The sequence below is a fragment of the Streptopelia decaocto genome, assembly GCF_964273445.1.
Source record: "Streptopelia decaocto genome assembly, chromosome: 5".
Lineage (NCBI taxonomy): Eukaryota > Metazoa > Chordata > Aves > Columbiformes > Columbidae > Streptopelia > Streptopelia decaocto.
Window position 1 is genome coordinate 34,428,203 of NC_138659.1, and position 22,419 is coordinate 34,450,621.

At 50.0% G+C, this 22,419-nt stretch overlaps 1 protein-coding gene across 1 annotated transcript in view; it reads right to left on the bottom strand.

Annotated features, from left to right (window-relative positions):
* The window catches only part of CDH23 (cadherin related 23), a gene marked incomplete at its 5' end in the record, with an annotated part of 191,770 nt that extends 169,781 nt beyond the window's left edge, over positions 1-21,989 (bottom strand). Inside the window, 2 exons of the mRNA XM_082054336.1 lie at positions 18,182-18,259; positions 21,923-21,989. Coding sequence (XP_081910462.1) covers positions 18,182-18,259; positions 21,923-21,989 — 145 coding nt within the window. The remainder of the gene's footprint in view (positions 1-18,181; positions 18,260-21,922) is intronic.
* Between the last annotated feature and the right edge of the window lie 430 nt (positions 21,990-22,419).

Below are 22,419 nucleotides of genomic sequence, written 5' to 3' on the forward strand. Positions count from 1 at the left end.
GTCCCTTGCTGCCACCAAGCTTTGCTCCAGAGGTTGCTGTATTTTGGCTAAGGGGCACTCAACACCCTAGGTATGTCTTTACTTTTTAAGAATAACACAATTTTTATGTTTAGAAGAAGTGAAATAGGTTTTTCGTGACCTTTGTCACCATGTTAAGCAGACAGAGAAGCAAAAGCTGCACAAGGAAGTGGCGATGCTCACAAAACCCTCCTGATGCAGAGCTAAAGCTTGGTGGGGTGAGGCGGATGGACAACAGCAGGCAGAGCCCTGTCCCGGGGGTGTCTGCAGGGCTTGGCTTTCACCCACCGCTTACTTCTACAAACCACCATTTCCCTGTAGGGTAACTTTCACTTTAGGGACAAGCAGACCAGCCAGATGACCCAATTTTAAGAGATACCAAGTGGAAGACCTCACATTCTTCACCTTCGCCCCACTGCGCTGCCATATTCAGCAGTAGAGGTCCCAAGAGCTCCATCCCAGTCACCGAGACAGTGACCCCAGCAGGACCCCCAGCCTAAGACACACATCAACCCAGGACACTCCCCATAGCCAAGGTGACCTGTAGCTCTTTCAGCAAGGTGGGTCAGAGCTGCAAGGGCTGGCTGAGCCTATACACTCCTCACCTAGTGACCCAACCACCCCTTCTCAAAAATAATCCCTTAGTCATATATAAAAACATTTTAAAATCCCAACAGAAAACAAAACTCCATGCTAAATCCCAGCTGCCGGGTGGTTTGAAGGCAAAAAGAAAGCAATCACAGACTGTTCTAAAAGTGGAATTCTATGAAGAAAAAAGCGATCCAATAAGTCACAGTTTTAGACTTCTTCTTTCAACTGCTCAACGTAAAGACTTTCAAAGCATCTCTTTCCCCTGAATGCTGATTGAGGAAGAAATGAGAATTGGCCACCGAATTCAGCATCTGTTTGCCAACAGCCACTCGCACACATCAGAGACAAGTCCCAGCCACCTCTGCCCCAACAGCTGTATCCACATGCCGAACATTTTTCCAGCTCCTTCGGCAGCACCAGCCTCTAAACTCACATGCAAAACCAGCCCCTTCACAGCATCTCAGAAACCCCCTGTGCTTCTCAAGAGCTGCTCAATGCTGAGAGTTTTAATGGTGAAAACCCATTTGAGAGAGTTGAACCTTTCCTTTTCCTGAACCTTTACTGCTTCTTGGATGAGGAAAATCCACCTTGCTCTCTCCATCTGGAACTATGATTTGCAGAGTGTGAGGCCACGATCAGCTATTTAGCTTTACAAGGGTCCCTTAAGTCTCAATGCATCAGATCTAGAAGAATGAGCAGTCTTGATATTCTTCTTCATCACTTTTGGTTGTCCTTTACTCTAGCCCTTGTCCTTGGGAGGATGCACCCTGGCCTAGGTAACTCCCCAAATTTCCTCAAATTTGGGCTGCGATTATATCTGTCATTATTAAGAGTGCTAATAAGCCTTATCAACCAATGAATGAGAAAGCAATAAGGGAAGGATTTTCCTAGGACCCAAAGTGTGAGAAATTCATAACTAACTTAATACCTGTACCAATAAGAGATACTCATGCTGAGTCTATTTTAAAACCAGTCTCTTTTTATAATTAAAAATAAATAAAGACACTTTTCCTCTTTCAGAATTATTCATGAAGATGGCCACAAAAAACCCCAACTGAACTAATGTCACCGGTTGTCACAGAGTTGTGCCCTGGCAGCTGCCTGGATGCTGCTATTATGTGCTGCTATGGAACGGGTAGCAAAGACAAACCAGGTGTGGGTGTGTGAAGGGAAGTGCGTGGCTTCCAGCAGCACCTGCTCCCGAGGCCACAGGGCTATTTGGGGGATAACGGAGAGGCCAAATACTGCAGAGGGTGGAGGACAACATAGGGGATGGAACCCCCCGTGCTGGGCAGCTGTGGGGTGCCCATGCATGCTCCCGGGTGGGACGTTCTCCTGTGTACCCCCACACAAACATGCTCATGGGTTTCCTGCATCCTCCCCCCCGGCAGCAACAGCTTTCCGACGTGTCTCCAACATGACTGATGAGTCGGTACGTTGTTTTTGAGCAACTCACGTGCCTTGCCGGCATGCAGGATGACAGACCTTGGGAACCCGGGCATTAATAATACTGGAGATTTATAGGCAAATCTGTCACAGTTGGGGAAGCTTTTTCCCCAGGAAATACTCTGCCTGAAGGTCACTTTTCCTGGGCAAGAAGTGCAAAGAAACTTTTGGCTGCAGCCTCCCACCAGGGAGCAGAAGCACACCTGAATTTTAGAGCCCCCCTCAGTCCCAAATTCCACATCCTCAATGGACTGGGTAAATATAGATACACAGAACCACAGAGTCCAACCCAGCACGGCGAGTCTCACCCGCTTGTGTTCAGCTGAGAGGTTTGCAAACAACACCCACTCCCCCCGACCCTTCCTTCTCAAGGATCGGGAATCCATCGTCACGAGACGTTTGATGCATGAGGCTGCATCTCCCTATGCACAACTACCATCAAGAAGTTAACGGTTGCTGCTGTTCGCTTATACTTCACTGTCAACAATACACTACTATTTTTGTAGCGTGACTGGTACTGCAACTCCGGCAGCCAACAGGTGCCGTAGAAATGGCGGTAAACCTGGAAAATACAGCTTCATACAGCATATTAACAAAACACCACGTATTTGTCATGCGAAGACAGCGCGGTCACACTGCAGCGTCTCTCCAGGATGGGATTTCACCATGAAGATTTCCCAGACATTCCTCTGGTGCTGGCAACACGCTAGCAAGCCGTGTCTTCTTGCTCAAAGCAGGGTCAGTCCGTGGAGCAACCACCCATGTTGGTTATCTACAGCACAGGCTGGTTTATCACTGTTTCTACCAGTGTTACAAACTGCTGGGCTGGTGGGAGGCTTCAAGGAGGAGAAATAACAAGTCCTGGGGTTGACACATCAGAAGAACACGTTACTAAAGAGTGCTCTTCAGATTAGAGCCGACCTGCAGGGGTCAGCAAATTTAACTACCAACATGCTAACGAGGAGCTTTCTCTGTCCTTCAGAAGTCTGCATTGCTAACTTCCCCAGCACAGCTTGGATCCCATCAACAACTGGATCTGGTCTGAGCGAAGGAAACGCAGGTCTGCGTGTGCCTCTGGAGAGGCTGCACATGTGCATCAAAGGCTGCAATGCACGTAGGGGACCTATATGCAGACTTATTTTGCACAAGTAGTTGGCCATGAAGCTCAGGCCCCATCACCAAGAAATGGGCCACCTTCTGCTCTCCCAGTTTCTTGTTCTTCCTCCTTTTTAACTTGTTTTGAACACAGGCATTTGACTGTGGTGCCAAATGAAGACTTCATGAAGAAGGCAAAGGCAGCCACAGGAAAGCCTAAGGGCTGACAATTTGAGTTTTAAGTTATAAAGGTGTTTGGGACTTGCTTACTCACAAGTTGCTCTTATCCTTATTGGAGTCCAAAGAGTTTGGGACAAGAACTGACCCTGTCATAGCTGAGCATGCTGAGGACGTGGGTATGAAATCCATTCACTACATCCATTGCTAACAACAATGCACCAAGGCTAACGACAGACACGTGAGGAGCTACTGAGGAGCAAGTCAAGGAGCCCAGGAATCTGCAGGCGCAGCGAGCCTTTGAGCAGGTAGAGGCCAAACACCTACCAGGAGCTACCATGGCCTGGCTGGCAATTTCACAGCCCAACAGCTCGAATCAAATAAACCAAGCGGCCCAAGCCAGGATTAGCTGGGGAGCTGGATACGGACGGGCAGCAAAAACAATTTGCTGGGCTGCCAGAGTAAAGTCCACTGCACGTCTGGGCAAGAGCCAGGACCCTACGCAGCTGCCACCCGACCCTCACGGGATGCCCCAAAAAGATGCTCTCAGTGAGGCAGTTGTCAAGACAGGCTCCTCTCTGCACATGACTATCCTGCGCAGGTTTATCTGAGCCTTCCTAAGACCCCAACCCTTTTCTAGAGGCCTTAGAAACCCCAAACAGAGGATGTCTGTTGGAAAGCTGCCTCGGAGGACGTGACAACACTTCTTCTGTCCTTAAAGCACAGGTCAGGTTGGGCTGTCAGTGCAGGTGTTGGTTGTCCCTTTGCCAGCAGAACAGATCAATTCTGACAAGGAAGGCAGGTTTATAGTCAGGGCAACATTAATACAACCAATGAATCACTTATTCAGTCCATTTCGGCCATCCCTGACAATGAGCTGAGAGCAGACCACAAATTTCTCTAGTGTATCCTTACTTAAAACGCTGATCTCTGTGGATAATTCTTAGTCTCCAGCTTGTTTAGAAAGCACAGACTACAAAACCTGAGCTGTTTTAAAAGCATACAGTGGACATTGCAACCTTTCTTCCTCACCTGAGCCATCAGATCAGGTCTAGAGGACTAACAGGGATAATTCCAAATGAGAAATTCACTTTGTATAAGCACTGTTGGCATACCTGTGGACCACTGTCCTGTGTGGGACGCCAACCTGCACTGCACAGAACCTACCTGGTAAAAAACCCCAATGCCCACAAACACGCGTGTCCTCTGCCACGCCTGGCCAGCCTGTCACTAAACCAAAGACCTGCAGCAATTCTCTACCAGAGGAAGAGACTCACTTCAGGGAGTCGGAAGACTGTACGATCGGTGAGGGTCAAACCGCTCCATCATTTGTGCACAGGGAGCTTTCCACGCTTGCTTGTGCGCCCTGGCATACAGTAGGCACTCGGACAAAAGCTATGGAAGAGAACAGGCATTCAAAAAATAGGCTTTTGAGATTAATTTCAGAGTTTCAAGAGCAAACACGCTTTACTACAAACTCCCCTTCAGGACACCAGGAATCCTCTTCTTTCCCGAAATTTCCTTTGTGAATCCTCCCAAGGTCTCTTTTCTGCTCCCTGGCTGCCTGGAGCTGAGCTCCAGAGCCCCTGGCACTGAGCTCCAGAGCCCCTGGCGCTGTCCCCGCAGCTGCCTGCTCTGCCCCCCCCGCCGGCTGCGCGATGCTGCTCCATCTCACCTGAGCGGTCGCTCGCCTGCTCATCCTCCCCAGACGGGACCAGACAACACGTGCTGAGCGGTGCCTCTCCCCTTCCCTGCCTCCTCCAGCATCCCCCGCGCTCGGGAGGGGGTGGCACCACGCACGTGCCCGTGTCCCCACAGATGGCAAAGCCACCCAGGTGACAACTGCGCGCTCGGCCAAGAAAGAGCAGAGAGGATGCGGATTTGCAGGCTCCGATCCCAGGTGCCTGACCCCCTCCTCTCCCACGTTGTGGATGAGGTAGATTAGCTGTGACACTCATTAGCTGCAGCTCCTAATTAGTGAAAATTAATATTGGTTTTGATAGAAGTGTTGGCTGAAGCTCTCCTAGGCAAAGGCATTATTGACCTTGTTATCCCATTTAATAGCAACTTACATCACAGAAACTACTTTTCCTGGAGTCGACAGCCTGCAGCTGCTTCCCAGCCCCTGCAGCTCCCTTCCCACCACTCCAAGACGGTCCCAGCCCCTGCCAGAGCACCCACAGCCCCACCAGCACCTACACCCACCCCTGGGTGCATCTCAAGCACCCCCAGCAGCTCTTTCCCATGGTCAGTATTTTGTCCAACAGCTTTACAAACAACTTTCTCCCTTTCAGCCAGGCAATAGTCAGCAATGGAACCTATAACTCATTTTTAGGGCCATAACAACCTTGCTCTGCAACGGTGCTGGTTGTGCTCCCTGTCCATGGATATTGCTCCTTCCAACTTGGAGAGATGGTCCCTCATCCCCCCACTGTGTCCCACCCCATCATCGCCCCATTGGCCTGAGTAACTCCAGATCCACTGAGGGGCTTGTTTGCCACCACTTCTGCTCACAGTTCAAAACAATTAATGAATTAGAATAGCTGCAATGCCATCGTAATCACCCTTTAAAAAGGAAAGAAGAAGGAGCAGCATCCCTTGACCCCAGCCCTGCCCTTGGAGCCCCGGAATCTGAAAGCGTTTAACCCATAAAGCAGCAGACACAGCTAAACAAAAGGAAAACATTTGCTACCAAAGTTATGTATAAAAAAAAAAAGCCCACAGTGTATTATCCACACATTAATAACAATAAAGATGTCAAACCGTCAGATAAGAAGTTAATCTCATTCAGAGCACAATTAAAGATGCCATTATCCAACCACCTGGGGCCACTTTCACTTTTACAATGCGGTGGGTTTAACAGATAATGGGGATGAGACCACGCCTGACCAAGTGCCCACCCCCTTGTCACCACCCTCCCGACACCCCCAGTCAGGGCAGCCAAATACCAGCTTATTTCTTCCCCAAAAGGGGCTGCATACAGATGTGTACAAGTAAAGCTTTTTTGGGAGGTGTATTCCTTCATTTCTGGGACCTCAAGTTGTCCCAGACCGTCACCTTCCCGGATGACACCACAGGGCAGCACAAAGGCTGCAAACCAGAATCAAAGCCAAAGTTCAACCATCTGTGGTACCACTGGTGCCTGGGTGAGCATATATCTCGGGGAGGGGGGAACATCAAAAGCAGCATCTCCAACAGCTTCCCCCAGTTGACTTTACAGCAGGATTCCCACCAAGAGCAGCACTTTGGATATGAAATAATGAGCTTTTTGTGAGCAGCGAATGGCCCCTGAGCCTTTTTTCCTGCTGCTGCTGTTTAGGAAGCCAAGGCCAGAAAAGCTGGGCACTCATTGCTGAGCGCGAAGACACAACCATCTAGTCCTCACCCTTATGGAAAAGGCACTGCAAGAGGGGAAAGTTCTGGAGAAAGAAACCCTCTCCTGATCATTCCAGGACAGAGTCATTGCTCCAGAATTGGCGAGGACGAGGGAGAGACAGCAACTTACGCTCCGGACTGAACACAGCCTTCAGTCTCCCATTGCACACTGGAAATTCAACCGGTACCAGCTGGCAAGGTAGGAGGGCAAAGCTGCTGCAGAGGGATTTTGCCCACAGATATGACTCGCAAAGAACTACCAAAGACATCTCTGGTCATGTCAGCCCAAGGGATGCGAACTCCACAACACGCAGCAGACACTGCGTGCAATGAAACATCTTTTCAGGCAAAACGCTTTGGTTCTTCTCAAACCCAGGGGCCTTTGTACCACTCAGAGGAGAAAGTCCAGCCATTAACCGCTATCTGTGCTGCAGGCCAAACCAGCCTTCCCCACCTTGGTGTGACCTGCAAAACTTCTGCTCCCATGCAACCTCTCCAGCTCAGCAACCTCGCAAGACAGACCATGTTTCTATAACATTTAGCACCACGCACGTGCACCACTATCATCCTTTTCCATTTCAGTCTTTGATAAAAAGCCAATATTTCAGATTCACCCATAAAGAACAAGGTTAAAAAAAATAGTCAAGGGCTATCCTGAAAGCAAGAATGTATTCTCAGACTCTATTAAGTGCATTCAGGACTCTGCTGCTTGTATCCTATACAAGTCCCTTACGGGGTTTACCTTCTCCACCGCATAACACATGAGACTCTGCACCATGGGCTGGGGTGACACACAAGGTAGGAGACAGACCCCACTTGCCCATCCCCACCCCAGCAGAATCCCAAAGCGATGCATGGGGAGGTCCCCCAAAAAACAGAGACGCTGCGCTAAGGGCTACAATAAAGCAAAGGGCGAGACTGGAGACAGAGACGTGAAATCACGCAACCAGCTAATGACTTGCTCAGGCCAACAACTCCCCAAGCCAACGGTGTGGTTTTGGGAGAAATCAAAAGGCAAATCAGCAAACTGTATTTAAAATGTTCCCTCCCCCCAGACCTTGCCAGCTTGTTCTGCAATAGGACCAGAATACACTGGCTCTTCTTCCTTGAGGAGTGAAACAAGCAGCATGTGAAAAACAAAGCAAAATAAAACCAACCCCAAACTCACGGTTTGAAACCCGGGGAGGCAGCAGCCCCGCTCTTAGCAGGTGCCTTTTCCCCCCCACCATCTGCCAGAAAGTGGCTGCACAGCATCCCAGCACCCGCGGGGCTCACCCTCCTCCATCCCTCGTCATCGGGGTTGCATAAACTTGGGGGATCCTGCCAGTTATCACGGTTTCTGTGAGAGCATCCTGTCACAGTGTGATGATACCAGCTTGGGAGTGCTTTTCCTTTGCCTTCTCCAGCACAGAGCCTTAATTTATGATTATTTCCCCAGTTGCACCAAAGTCCACAGGTAATGGCTTCTGGCTGCTGTGCATTCTGCACCCCGTCACTCCCAGCCCCGCACACAGCAGCCCCAGGACCAAAACCAACAACAACTTGCGGAAACCACAGACATTTGCCTTTTTTCCTCCCTTTTGTTTATGCTGCTGGAAAAGCTGCTTCAGGGACAGTGGAATGATGGTGTTTTCTCTCTTACATCAGGGCTCTTTTGTGCAGAAATATTGTTTTATCCACTAGGATGTGTTTAATTTGATGTAGCTGTCATATAGGAAAAGGTGTGTCTCAAGATTCAAGGCTTTCTTCCTTATTTTATGGTCTTCTACCATATTTATTTCTTGCCCTCTATTTCCTAAAGTCATTAGTAACAACCATTAATCTCTGCTGGTGAGAAAGCTTCTTGCTTCTCTCCGTACCCAGAATTGTTGGTCTCCTTTGAACTTCCTACCTTTTAAAGCCTTTTTCTCCTCCTAGTTTCAATTTAACTGCTTCCAACTGAATGGCAGGGAAAGAAACGAAGCCCCATCATTGTCTGTGATAAGGTATTACATTCCATAATGTGATCTCTTGCCTCAAACCTAATAATTGATTAGGAAGGAAAAGAACATTCCTGCATATTCAGGTACTGAATCGCCCTCCTAATTGTGCACAGCCTATGTGATACAATACCAGCCCTCAGCAGCACGGGCGTTTGACAAACTCATGCAGATGAATGGAATAAAATTGAGTTACTAACCATTAAATGTCAAGTGTTTGAAATCTTTCCCCCTCGTGTAAAGAGCAATACTAATAAATCTTACAGAGAAGGAGCACATTCACTCTCCTGACCACCGCTGCACGTTGAACAGATGTTTGCATTGAGTTGTCCAGCAACGCTGTCTCCAGCCTTTTTATGTTTTCCCTCGAGTGGTTACAGCTAATTCAAAAGCCATCAATGTAGGGGGAGAGTCTGACAGGAGGAACCAATTTATTAACTCGCCCTGCCAATCAGGCACATTAAGCCATTCAAAGGCAGAAAGGTGCATTAACACACGCTGGTGATAGAACAGTTTAAAAGGGAGGGGATAGATTCATGTGACAAGACTGAGGTGACCACCCTGTGTGTCCTGTGGTCACCAAAGTTGTAGAAAGGGTGATAAAACAAGCTTCCCAATGGGGCACCCGTATAGTCAGTAAAGAGTAACACCTCCCAGCTCCCAAACAGGATGCCCAGCAGGATAATGGCACTTTTCTGCATAGATACCTCCCAACAGCAGGACTTTTATTCCATAATCTCAGCACCATGGCATGTATATACATTTCCAGATGGGGTTCTCCTTCCCCTGCTTATTTTCATACAGTAAGGCAGTGGTTTTCCAGAATGAGAACCAGCTAAGTAAATTTCTGTGGTTAATTGCTCAGATCATTTTGACGTGTGTTAAAAGCAGCTGGACCTTTATTTCTGTTGTTGGTTTTGTGTTTTGGTGGCTTTGTTTGGTTTAGGTTGGTTTGATTGGTTGGTTGCTTGTAGGATTTTCATGACAACTTTAATAACAGGGAAACAACAAGTACAAGCTGCTGCTGGTGGGGAATAGTTAGAATGTTTCGTTTTTTAAAGGTAAGTAGTATATCCACGGCGACCAATCGCGAAGTTTAATTGAAAAAAATATATTAAAATACCCATTTAAAGTTAGAAGTCTGAAAACTGTGTAAAGAGAGTCATTGGGATGTGTTTTTGATCAACTCCAAACTGCAGCTGGTCACCAGCCCATCTCAAAACCATCTATTCCCAGCACCCTTGACTTGATGCAGCTCCCAAAACAAAGCACCCCAAGGTGTGGGAGCACAGTGTGCAATGCTCCTTCTCTCCCCTCCCGCGTGGCACCAACTTTGCCCAAGTGTTGGGGAAGGCAATCTATTCCCCCCCTACACTTCCTTTTTAAGCTCATATCACCCAAATATATCAAGTATCACTCTTTGCAACCATAGTATTTTTTCCTAAGGGGTCCCATTGATAGACTCAAAGCAAAAACACAGCTCACCTTCCCTATCAAAAATAAGAATTATGAGCGTATGCATATGCAAGTATTTCCTTACAATACAGGGAAATACCCTTGGCCCGTAATACATTCCCTTAGAATACTAATATCTCCACAATGATATATATATATAGCCTCCTAATCTGAATATATACATGCATATATGCTTTTCCCCCTGCCCTGTGTTTTTTGCTTTACTAAGCTTGACTCACTTTGTCATTCCTGTTCTGTATCAGGTCTGTCACCAATGTTAATGTCTCCAACCACCAGGAAAAAAAGCCCAGTTTAACCAAGCTGGGACACCACAGCCATCCAAGCCTGGCTACTCCAAGTATCAAGGAACCAGGCAAGAAGCCAGACCATAAATGAAGCTCCTACAGAGAGCACTATACAGAGAATTAATGCTACTAAATCATCTCAGACATCAAAATCACCCCAGAGCTCATTACCACAAACATATCTTTCTCCATTTCTCCAGTGAAAGGGCTCAGCCCCAGTGAAAGGGCTCACATGCTCAACATGAATGGTGCCGAGATCAGACCTTCAAATGGTTTGATAAGGCAGTTACCAAAAGCAAGGTTACCTGACATGTTAATTAATCCATATTGCAAATATACTTTCTTCCTCCTGCTTCTCTTTCCCTTCTTAAACATAAGCATTAATGTTATTGCCTATCAGCAAAGCAGATAGGAAAATTTAAGTGACTGATGAAGTGATTAATTTAATGACACAGGGTTAAGAGTTGGTGGGGGTTGGGAGCTTTTTTCCTTAAGTTTCCTGATGTTGGGAATAACTAATTTTCTAGCCTTAAGCTTCCGTTAATGATGCTGCACTTTGTATAGCTCAACAAGTAACTTTATCAATGGGCCTTCTAATGACAAATGACAGAAGAAGAGCTTGTGCTACAAGAGTTGAAACCATCCTCTTAAATACATTCCTCAAATATTGTTGTTCATTAGTGTCGTTACCACACTCAGACCAACAAGGCTGGTCCTTTACAGAACACTCAAGAAGCCTGCAAATTCAATTTTAAGCAGTAAATAGCCTTCAGAGGATAATACTGCTTTCAACTGATACTGAAGATGAAGGTGATGTTCCTATGGCCTCCCTTTCTAAAGGAGAATATTCACACCCAACGCCCAGAGTGAAGCAGGTTTCTTATTCAAAAATCTCTCAACCTCTCTCACAGTCAGAAACGAGCATATTCCTCTGGCATTATCCTTTGTAAAGGGCTAAATCAGTTCTACCAGCTGCACACACGCCCGCACCGCGCTGGGCCGATGGACACGTACATGTGCATGTAGCATCAGCCCAAAGGGGCACGCGGATTCCTGCCTTTGTACCCCAAACAGGCCGCACGCATCTGCCTCAACACCGGCCCCAAAGCGCAAAGCTGCTGAGAGCACAGGCCATTTAAACCAGGTGGGCTTCGCATGCGCCCGCCAGGGACGCGCAGCCTTTTTGCTGGTGGCACCAAATTCAGTCCAGTTGAGAGGATGGCTTTAAAAGCTGAAAAAGCAATGTTTTCCCAGGCTCTACCAAACTCATATTGGAAGAGGAGTTGTTCACCTCTCATCTTTTCCTGAACGGGACACACAACCTCAGCGGGACCAGCTCAGGGCAGTACCAGCTGTGGGAAACATCCCAGGCTGGACCCCAGCGCAGGTTTAACCCCTGCTGATGTCCATCCCTATGGTCTGTGGCTAAGAACACGCAAACCTTAGGGTTTACCTGTGTTTGCCAATTCACCTTCTGCCTCCCAGATAACCAACCAAAAAAACCCAAAACATGTTACCACATTTTTACCATAATGAAACCCTTGTCCCCACATCAATGGTAACAGAGTAGGACACTTGCTGTGTGGTCCCCAAAGTCTGTAACCAGCCAGAGACCAACTTGCACTGGCCCATTTGTTTTGCTATACATTCACCCTTCCCACTGAGAGTTATTTGCATACAGTAGCACAGCTTCCCCATCAGCTGGAGCTGATCCAAGGCAACACCATGGCGTAGTAACAATCTGGTCCTGCACCATCTTGACTCCTACAACTTATATGTCCGCCTGATCTTGCAGCTCTTGCCACCAGCTATGCCTAAATGGCGGTCTAACTGAAAACCAGCTTTACAGAAGAGAAAAAAAATCCTTGAAGGAATAGATGCTTGCTACACCCTAAGCACATAGCATTGGTGTAAGTGGAGCAGGGAAAGGTCCTGTTGCTGTTGAGCTCCCACCTTCCTCCCACTTGCACATCACTTCCTCACCTTCCTGAAAGGCTATTAGCTTTCCTTTGGAGCTGCTTCAGCAAAATAACATACACACACAGAAATGCAGGGAGAGTTTCCCCCCTAGCTTGGCAGGTGTTACCAGCCCTGGCTGCGGGGAGGGCAGGAACGCGGGGCTGGAGGCTTAACCCATGGCACAACCACCTTGGATGGAGCACACCTAAAGGAAAGGCAGCTGCTGCCTTCAGCCAGACCAAACCCGGGCACAGAGGCCCTTCCCCACAATCCCAGAGAAGTCTGGATTCCCAGTCACAGGAAGGCACTTCCCTGAGCACCAGCATGCAGAGAGCACAGCCGCTGTTTTAACACACCTTTCTTACAAACAAGCAGGTTTTCCCAAGCTCTCCACCCACTCAAGCATCTTCCAGCTTGCCACGTTTTGTCACAAGCCAGCCTACCTTGTATCATTCACTAAGACTTTTGCCCTGGCTTGGGCTCCCAAGCCTTGTGCTGCCTTGCTCCTTTCAAGGAGATAACCCCAAGCTTTAAAGTTGTCTTCTGAGCCACTCCTCCTAGGTACCCAATTAGCAAATCGTTAACAGGATGTCCACAATGCTTTCTGGTCCTGCCACTGTGACTTTCAGCCCTGTGGTGCACAGAGATTAATTTTCTCTTTATTTGATGTTGAGCAAGAGGGACACAAGAGCAGCTGTGCCAGGGCAGCCCCCATCTCCAGCATAGCCCTGTGCCCCTGCAAGTGAGAAGGAAAGCCAGAAGAGAAAAGGTCCTGTGCTCAGACTCCCACAGTCCCCGTCCTAAGCTGTCCCCAACAGATGGCCCACAAGCCTCACACACAGATATCTGGCCCAGACAGCTCTGAAACAATTTAATCAGTCCAGAAGTATGAAGGGAGCAGAGCCAGCGTTTTTCCCCTTCTTCTTCCAGTGATGCATTAGGCAAGTGCCATCACGGAGAAATCCGGCCACCACAGATGCCGTCAGCTGGAGGATCAAAGGAGCAGGCAGGGTTTAGCCTAGCCAGCCCGGGCTCCATCACACTCAGATAAACCGTATCTTCAGCAGCAGCTTGGTCAGCCAGGCATCCCCGAGGACGTTACCCGGGTGCCAAGGCATCTGGCTGCTCAGGACCAGAGCGCTGCAGTGAAAGGCTGTGGCAGGAGAGCTGATTGCCTTGGAAACTACAGAGACAGTAGAGGGAGGATGGCAGCCTGCCCTGCCTGGGGAAGAAAAGCCCTCTGGCCTGGCACTTGCCTAGGTTGGAGAATCAAGACATCCACAGATAGCAGAGGGACACGATGCCTCAGATACACACGCGGAGTTGCCAGCCAGCACCCTGCCACTGCCTGCTAAATACAAAGCTCCTCTTCCAGTCCTCTTGTGAAATAACTATCCCAGAAAGCCCTGAAAAGCAAGAGGTGACACACATCAACCTCATCACCACCAGCTAACGAGATACACCTACAGTGCAGCAGTGCCCCGCTATGCCCAGCCCCTCTCAGGCTGTAGCAACTTGGGCTGCACAGTCAGAGCCCCCAACTCTGTGGGAGAAGTCCATTATGGCCCATTTTGGTGAAGGTCTCAAAGAGCAAGGCTCAGCTCTGTGTCTCAGAACTTAGTGGAGAAAAATTCATGTTTTGGAGTCCCTTAGTGGGTGTGGGTTTCCCCAGAAACAGAAAAATCAGCTTCTATCTCCAGTTCCTCATGCCTTCTCCTGCCAGCAGATGAGGTGGCCTGCTCAATGTGGGCTGCTCTGGAAGGGCTCCAGCTTGCCCTGGAAAAGCTCAGTCCAAATTCCCCACGGCAGAAAGTCAAACCACACCATCAGAAATTTCTCAAAGTTCTCCTATTCAGCGCCAAGAACCAGAACAGGATCCTCAAACATCCAACGGCACAGCCAAGAGACAGCCAAGTGCCAAGGGCTGCTTCCACGTGCACTCTCCCTGGTAGAATACATGTCTGGGTCAACACCACCAAGAGACTGGGTGTCTCCAGCAATCACCGTCTCTTCTACTGTATCAAACTGAAATTCCTGCAACAGCATTTGGAAGTCACTATCTGCAAGTCCCCAAACGAGCAGGGTTGTTTCGTAAGCTGGCAAAGGCATACCCACCCTGTTCCCAAAGCACAAGCTATTTACGGTGCGCTTACCAGCTCAGCAAAAGTCGCACATAGCAAAAGGGGGGCCAGAAGCACGTAACATTCCCCATCAATCATCCGTCTTGCATTCTGAGCATGGCAAACCCAGGGGATGGAGCGCACAGCCCGTGCCTCCTGGGGGAGGTGTGCGGCTGAAGGGAGGGAACACGGGAGCACCGAGCACACGGCACAGCCCCGTGCCCTGCACACATGCTCTTGCGCTTTCAGCCCGCACCTGCCTTCTGTGATGTCCCTCCCTGCAGATGCCACGCTCAGCATCCCCCCGCCACCAGCCCCTCCCCACCGCAGTGGCACAAGCTGCTGAGTCAGGGAGCACGCAAGACCTCTGCCCAAACACCCGGCAGCCAGCCAGGCTCCAAGTGCTGAGCCAGCGCCGCTCGGGCTGTCACTCCTCAGACTTGCTGAACTAGAGGTTCTCCTTGGCCCCATGCTGTCACAGGCTAAGAAGTGGGAGGAGATGCTGAGGCAGCCAACTCTGGGGGACCTGGGACTGAGCACCAGCTCCTGGAGGCATCCCGGTGATGCTCACGGGGAAGCATCCCAGTGAGCTGGTGGACAGAGAACCAAGAGCCCCAGCTGCACGCTCTCCTGAGCGGCAATAACTCAGGGAATGAAATAGCAGGCAGCCTTGGCAGGAGCCCCAGGGGAGACCAGCCTCCTCACCTGCCACCTTCCCCAGCTCCACCAGCATCTACTCATGCTCGCATTGCCCAGCGGGCGCTCCAGCCTTGCAGCTAAATCCTGGCAAGTTTCCCCTCTGCCATGCACCACTTAACATCAGCAGGCTTCGCAGAAGAAGTCAGTCCTCCAAATTTAGTCACGTCTCCTAGTTTTGAGCAGGGCATGCAAGACCAAGCTCTGGTGGGCAGGAGGGACACGTCCCCAGCACCCCCAGGCAACCATGGCCCGAAAGCAAAGCCAAGTGCATGGTATCAGCTCAGACGCAACAATTAAAGCATTTCCCACTCTTTTTTAAAAGACAGCACTATTCCAGTGATGCTACAACGTTATCTCTAGAATGAAGGGGAAGCAGAATTGCACTTGTCTGAATGGTGTCTTTTGTCATGCGTTTTGCTAGGCGCTGAGGCATGAAAGCTTTCAGAGAAACTCAGTGAATCCAGGCTAGGTGGTTATAAGGCTAGTTATAGACTCAACATGATGGATCATCTTCATTTTCCCATTCCTATCCTGCATAAAGCAAATCCATTTGCTGGGCAATTAGACTCCAGTCATCACATTATGCTAAGGTGTTCCTTGTGCAATAGCAGGGACCTCAACCAAGAGAAATGTGGGGCACTATCCACCTCCCGATAAACCCCAGGCTGCGGGTAACCCCACCTGCAGCAGTGCCACCTCCCTGGCACACTGGTGAGCAGCACACCTTGCCGGAGACCTCCAGCAACCCACCCGGCATCAATATCCGCACTGCTCTCCATTACCCTCTGAAAGGTTTGGGATTAACTGAAATGGCCCTTGGAATTATTTTGCTTAAGGCAGCGAGCAGTGCAATAAAGACAGACGGTCCCTCTCCCGCAAACTCTTCTAAGGGCTGTTAACCAGCGAGTGCTCCTGCTTTTGGAGTAGAACACATAGTGATCTGGTTACTGGCAGCCGATATAGGCACTCCCAGTGTCCCATCTCACCCGTGTCCCCATGGCATGAACGGCCATTATCCCTCCTCCTCTCCAAGCATCTCCCCCTCTCCAGCAACTTCTTCTCCAGCCCCCCAGTCGCGTTCACCTTCCTCAAGCTCACGTCTTCGATTCCCTCCGTGTGTGGGCACGTGTTCCCATTACTTCTGGGTGAAATAACTGACTAGAGGGTCAGTCCACCTGAAAATTGCTCTCCTCGGACCTAAATGAAACAGATGGGCATTGATGATGTTTGGGGAGAATTTAATCAGCCTGGACCGGCGGCGGCGCCAGCAGCTCCCTCGGCCCAATCTCGGCTAATGAATTCCAAGCTCTCTGTCTTAATAGCTCCTGACAAGACTAATTTACTCTTGTAAGTGATTAGAGGGGGAATGATCTCTTAATTGTTGCTGAAGATTCCTTTCGGCATGGCAGGCAGGCAGTGAGCGGGGCTGGATCACAGCAGGTGATGCTGCAGGGAGGGGAGGAGGCTCAACGCCACGGTGATGGGCGCTTCTCAGAGACCTCAAACCAGGAGCCCCGGCATCACATACAGTTCTGCTACTCACACTCCAATCAGGATATAAGAAAGGTGTTTCTAGATAATGCCTTTTTTTCCCACTTAATAAACCTAACTCAGAAAACATCTACCAACAGCAGAAAACACAGAAACGCTGTTTGGCAGTGCTTTCAAGGCTGACATTTCCCTCTGGTACATCTGGAAACAAAATCCCAAGGTGCCAATATTCTTAAGAGTGAATTTCATTTCTGAACAGTGTAATACAAACTTAAAAAAACCCCAAATTCAACCCCCAAAGTAATTCCAAGAACAATTTTACTTGCACAATATCTCACTGAAAAGCAGACTGTCAGAAATTTTCCCCCATTTTCTCCCAAAATAGAAGTTCAGTTCAATTCCCACAAGGTATTTCGAGCTCAAGTACTTTGAGAACCACATGCCCGGTGAGGAAGCATTTCATTAAGCTGCTCCCAACCAGCTCTTGCTCCTGCCCTTGCACGGCTGCTTCTGGCCCTGGGACACATGCAGCACTATGTGTTTGCAGGGACACAGGCAATCGAGGGGTACGGAGCACACAGACAGCAAAGCGTGACATGATCTGTAAGGGATGGGCTCACTGAAGAACACAATGGAAAATGACACGGGTACAAGTCACCAGGGGAAAAAGAATTAGAAACGAGTTACAACCAAGTCAGATCTTTTCTTTCCTTACACCATTTGCAGTTCGTCTTCTGCAGGGCTGTGAATAAAGGCACCTGAGCAGCAGTTTTCAGCATTATTTTCCATTGTAAATCAGTCTGAGCATCACCACAAGACAAGACTCCCCAGGCTGGCTGCAAAGGCTCCAACAAGCCTTCTCCTGAGGATCCATCTTTGCACAGACCTCAGCAACCACCCAGAAGTTTCCACACCACCTGTGCAAAACCCTCCAAGGCTCCAGGTCCTGCCTCCTTGCTCAGGCACCACCCCAGACCCGACAACCACGACACCATGGGCTGCAAAAGACGCAACCGAGGGGACTCCCAAGGAGAACCCCGGTCGAAACCCCAGTAGAGGAGATCTGCAGAGTCCTCCAGCCCTCGACAGCTCTGGTGATGACTTAGGTGCAGTGAGAACCCTTTTTGAAGGAGGGTGCTGCTGGGGCTGCGTGGTTGGAGGCAGCAGCAGATGAGAGAAGGGGCCTCGGTAGCCTCCATCCCAGCCACCCTGCGCTCCCGATCGATTCCTGACGCATTAGAAGCCAGTCACGATCCCTGATTGAAGAGCACAAGTTTAATGGACTGAGAGCCTGGAAAGAGGCCGAGAATGACCGGGTCGATTTCTGCATTTACTAAAAACCGATCCCCAGCTAAATAAAGAAAGAAAAATAAACTACAACTGCCAATCAAAACCAAAAGCATTTCTTTAATCCTTTTCTATCGGGGGTCAGCAGCAGCGGAGCCCCTGCCCACGGCAACGCCCCACTTACCCACAGGAGTGTCCTCGTTGATCAGCAGGTAGGTGTCAAAGAAGTAGTTGATGAAGTACGGCAGCCGATTGCCCCAACCTGGGAAGAGGACAAAAGCAAGGTGTCACGTCCCCGGCATGTCACACGAGGGCCAGCGCAGCTCAGAGCACGGAAAGATGCACACGTGCTGTCTGGCATGGTGATGGAGAGACGTACGCCCGAAATAAGGGTTAACAGAAAGCACCACGCAGCCCCCGTAGAAACTGATCAGGAAACCACTTCCCCCTGATGACCTTTATGTTTTTTTAGTATTTTCTTTGGCCAGGCAGAGGGGAAGGGGGAAGCCAACAGGGACCAGGAACATCAATTATTGTTTTAGTGCATGATTAATACCTCCACTCTGTTCCCACGGTTGAGAGCCTTTCACCTTGTCAGCCAGCCCAGCAAAACCCCATGTGTCTCCCTTCTCCCATCACCCAATTGCCTTTCCCTCTAATTACCTCCTTTCACCTTTAATAACCAGCCTCACGTCTCTTTTTGCGGAGCGGGAAGCTCGCAAGCCTGTCCCCAGACCACAGCCTCGGTAGGTGACAGAATACAAAGCATGTAGAACAACAACAGCCGCAGCCTGAACCCACGAAAAAGTCAACCAGGAAAGATTCAGCATTCGAGGGATGCAGGAAAAGAGGTGGCAGGAGAGAAACAGTGATTTCCTGAGGAGGTCTGGTGTTGACCAGGCTGCGTCCGAGGGATGGGTTTTCCTCAATACGCCGCCAGCAGGCTTCAGAAAACATAGTTCAGCTGCCAGGCATCAAGAAGAGGGGTAAGCAGGGGTTTGAACTGGTCTGGCCAGTTCACAGCTGTTGGTGGGCAGTCCTAGGAGGGGAGCAGGGAGGCCTGGGGTCCCCTGGCAAGGACATGTGCTGACAGCCATGGGGCAGCACTTCCGCGCTGTGACTCCTCATCACTGCCTTTGGTGCCGGCCAAGCCAAAACCCAGGGTGGCGCAGGGAAAATCTGACAGCAAAGCACGAGCACAACACCCTCTTGCAACCCACCAGCCCCCATGGCAATGCAGGTCCAGCCAGGCTCCTTCCAACACAGCGTTGTCTCCAGCGGTACCCCACCCCTGCTGCGATAGCAAAGACATTGCTTCGGGCAAAGGGACAGCAAACCCCGGATGAGACGGGGTGTCCAGGTTTCCCTCCTAAGCATGCCTGTACTTTGCCACCACCTTCAGATTACATCTCAGCATCCTCGTCACCTGCCCAAGCTCCCAACGGTGGGAGATGTCCCTGAAACCTGTGGGGCACAGTTCCCAGCTGTGCTCATGCACAAGTCTGCTCAGCACCCATGAGAAACCCACTCGAGGAGGGGATGGGATGGGGGAGTAGCCTGGGCTCCTCTGGGGCTCCCTCCATAACAAGACAAGGATTTTCAGCACTGCCTTCTTTCCAAGGCACTGGGTTTATTAAACACCTCGAGAAGCGGGCGAGCACTGGAGGCAGCGCTCTGGCAAATGCACATTCAAATCTCAGCCTTTGGAGTTAAGGACCTGGAAAGAAAATGAGAAGAACCCTGACAAAACAGGTTATTTAGAGATAATGGCATCTCCGGAGGCTTCAAAGCACAGTCATACCTGGCTGCTGCGTGGGGGTCAGCAGGTTTTGAAGGGGGAAATGAAGCTAAAATACACCAAGCAGCCCTTCACAGAAGAGACTCACTTCTAAAAACCCCTCTATTTCAAAATAAATTTCTTAATATCACAAGCGTACTAAAATAAGTTGCATCTTCCAAATCCAGCTGCTGGGAGGTATTCAGAGCCACCAGTCCGTGAGCACACAGAATCCATGCGTTAAAGGGAGGAGGCACCTGCATGTTTGTGAAAGCTGAAGGAGGGTCTGCATGCAGGACTCCGCTTTGGGCTGCAAATCCCAGGACAAAGAGCAATGTTCTAGACCCAGCTAGACCGCAAAGCACAAGCCTCCCGCAGGTAAGTCCTGCTGCCTAGTCTAGGATGTCCACAAGTTTTCCTTTCCCACTTAACCCCATCTGTGGCTTCGTCTGATGGATTTTCCTTCTGCCACACTGCCACACACACCTGGCCATACCTTGGGATGTAGCATCACTGTATCCCTCAGCACAGCTCTTGCACAGACCCCCCCCAGCAAGGTGCAAGGCAGAAAACCATCCCTTGTAGCTCTTTCTTCCTCCTTCATGTGCTACCAACAGGCTCCAAGGGATCACGATCAATGTTTTGATGCACTGGGAGGTTTTCTTCCCTGTGTGTCTTCCATGCCTGCTCCATGTTATTCCTATAAAACCTGCTGCTACTTTGCTCCTCGGAGTCAGTATTCACATCCTTGAACACTGCTGACAGTAATCACAGACCTGTTCCAGTTAGCATCCCCCAGTCCCTCCCAGCCTGGAGAAGACTAAGGTGCCGGGAGAGATGAAGGAGCAGAAAACCCACCATCCCATCTCTGCTGGGATGTGACAAGCCATCCCTCCAAGGAAGAAAGCTTTAGGAGGCTCAGACTGGGGCAAAGGACTTGCTGGGTTGCAGCCCAGAGGAGCCACAAGGCAGCTAACTAGCGAGGCTATACCTGATCCCATACAGCACCAGCCAGAGATGGACTGCTCATCAGTCATCGCTAACGTCATCCACCGGCTGCTCAGCCAGGCTGCCGATCTGGACAAGCCACCGCCAGGCTTTAGTGGGGAGTGGGGGGAAATAAAGCCTTTATTCCAAAGGGCACAGTGCTATTGAATGGACACAGGCTCACTATGGTTTAATCGGCAAGCTCCACACAAGCACACACCCACCGGCCTCCTTCCCCCCTCACCAACACCCAGGGGGAGCTTTAGCCCATTCATGCAACAATCCTAATTTTCATGGGGCTTTGCTGCACGGTCACAGTTCTTATGCACCCTATGATATACCAAAGTCTGGCCCAACGGGCACATTTGCTACACCAGAAGGCTGTTGTCCAACGTGCCCCCACCCAGCAGCCAGGCTGGCCCCCGCATCCCTGGGAAGCCCACGAGCATCGTGCTGGCTGGGCAGAGCTGCGGGTGGGAGGAAAGCTGGCCATGGGGGGCTGCCTGCCCACACCCTGCCCTCCAGCTGCCATTAGCAAAGAGGTTTAGCAGCTCAGGGAGGAGTTATTTCCCACACTGCATATATTAAAGCACAGTTCAGGTAATAATTTTGCTGCTGAAAGCACAGGGAGAGCACTGCTGGTAATAACTCGGCTGTTGAACAGCTAACAAGCTTCTGGTTTACATCTCTGTGCTTTAACCGCTCCCTCTAGTTTCCTTTAAGGTTTTATTTGCATAAAATGACCTAACGTCATATCCATCGTCAGCTCCACCACCAGATTTGACTTTGTGGACCCACATCTGGCAGTTGCCAAGGTCTGCCCACCGAGAACCACCAGGAGAATCTACTACTGCATCCTCCTCCTCCTCGCCTCCAACCAGGCCCACCCGCTCGCTCCCAACACAGGCCAGGTGATGCCATGTGTGCCCTTTTACTACCTGCAAGAAAGGTGGCCACATGGGAGCACAACATGTGATAGAGATGGGTCTGCTTACCCATACCAGCCACATCTCCCCACCACCACAGCGATGATTCTCTGCCCTTAGATATTCACCAAGAGACCCTGAATACTGCCAATATTACCCTTGTACCTCACAAACATGAGACCCAAGGAAGGGAGAGAGAAGAGTCTGGCACTGGGCAGACAGCAAGGTGACTCACCTGGAGAGACCAGCTCCAGAAGCAAGAGGGGAAGCAGGAAGGTGCTGGCAGCAGCGTGATGCTTCATGGTTCCTGTCAAAGAAGAAAGGCAGCGTTAAGTCCAGCGCTTCATGGACATTGTCTCCCCAAACAAAGCAGGCTCAGGGATGCAGCCCTACCTGAGCTTGCACCCTTGTACCCCAACACTGTGGGCACAGTTGCAGGACACCCAGAAGATCAACATTTTGTTAACACTTGCCTTTTATACGTGGCATTTCACCCAAGAGTGCCACCACCACATTCTTGCGTTGCGCAGCCTCAGACAGCCGTTGGTGAGCGGCAAATTGAAACCAGGATTAACCTGGCACAGGCAATACATTTAGTTTCACTTTCCAAAGCATATTTGCTCATCTCATGTGAGGGGATGAGCCCTGGTGACCTCTGCAGTCAGATCCAGAGCAGCAGCAGCAGCCCCAGCCGAGATGAGATGCTCAAGCACTGAGCGGGATGTTGAGGGC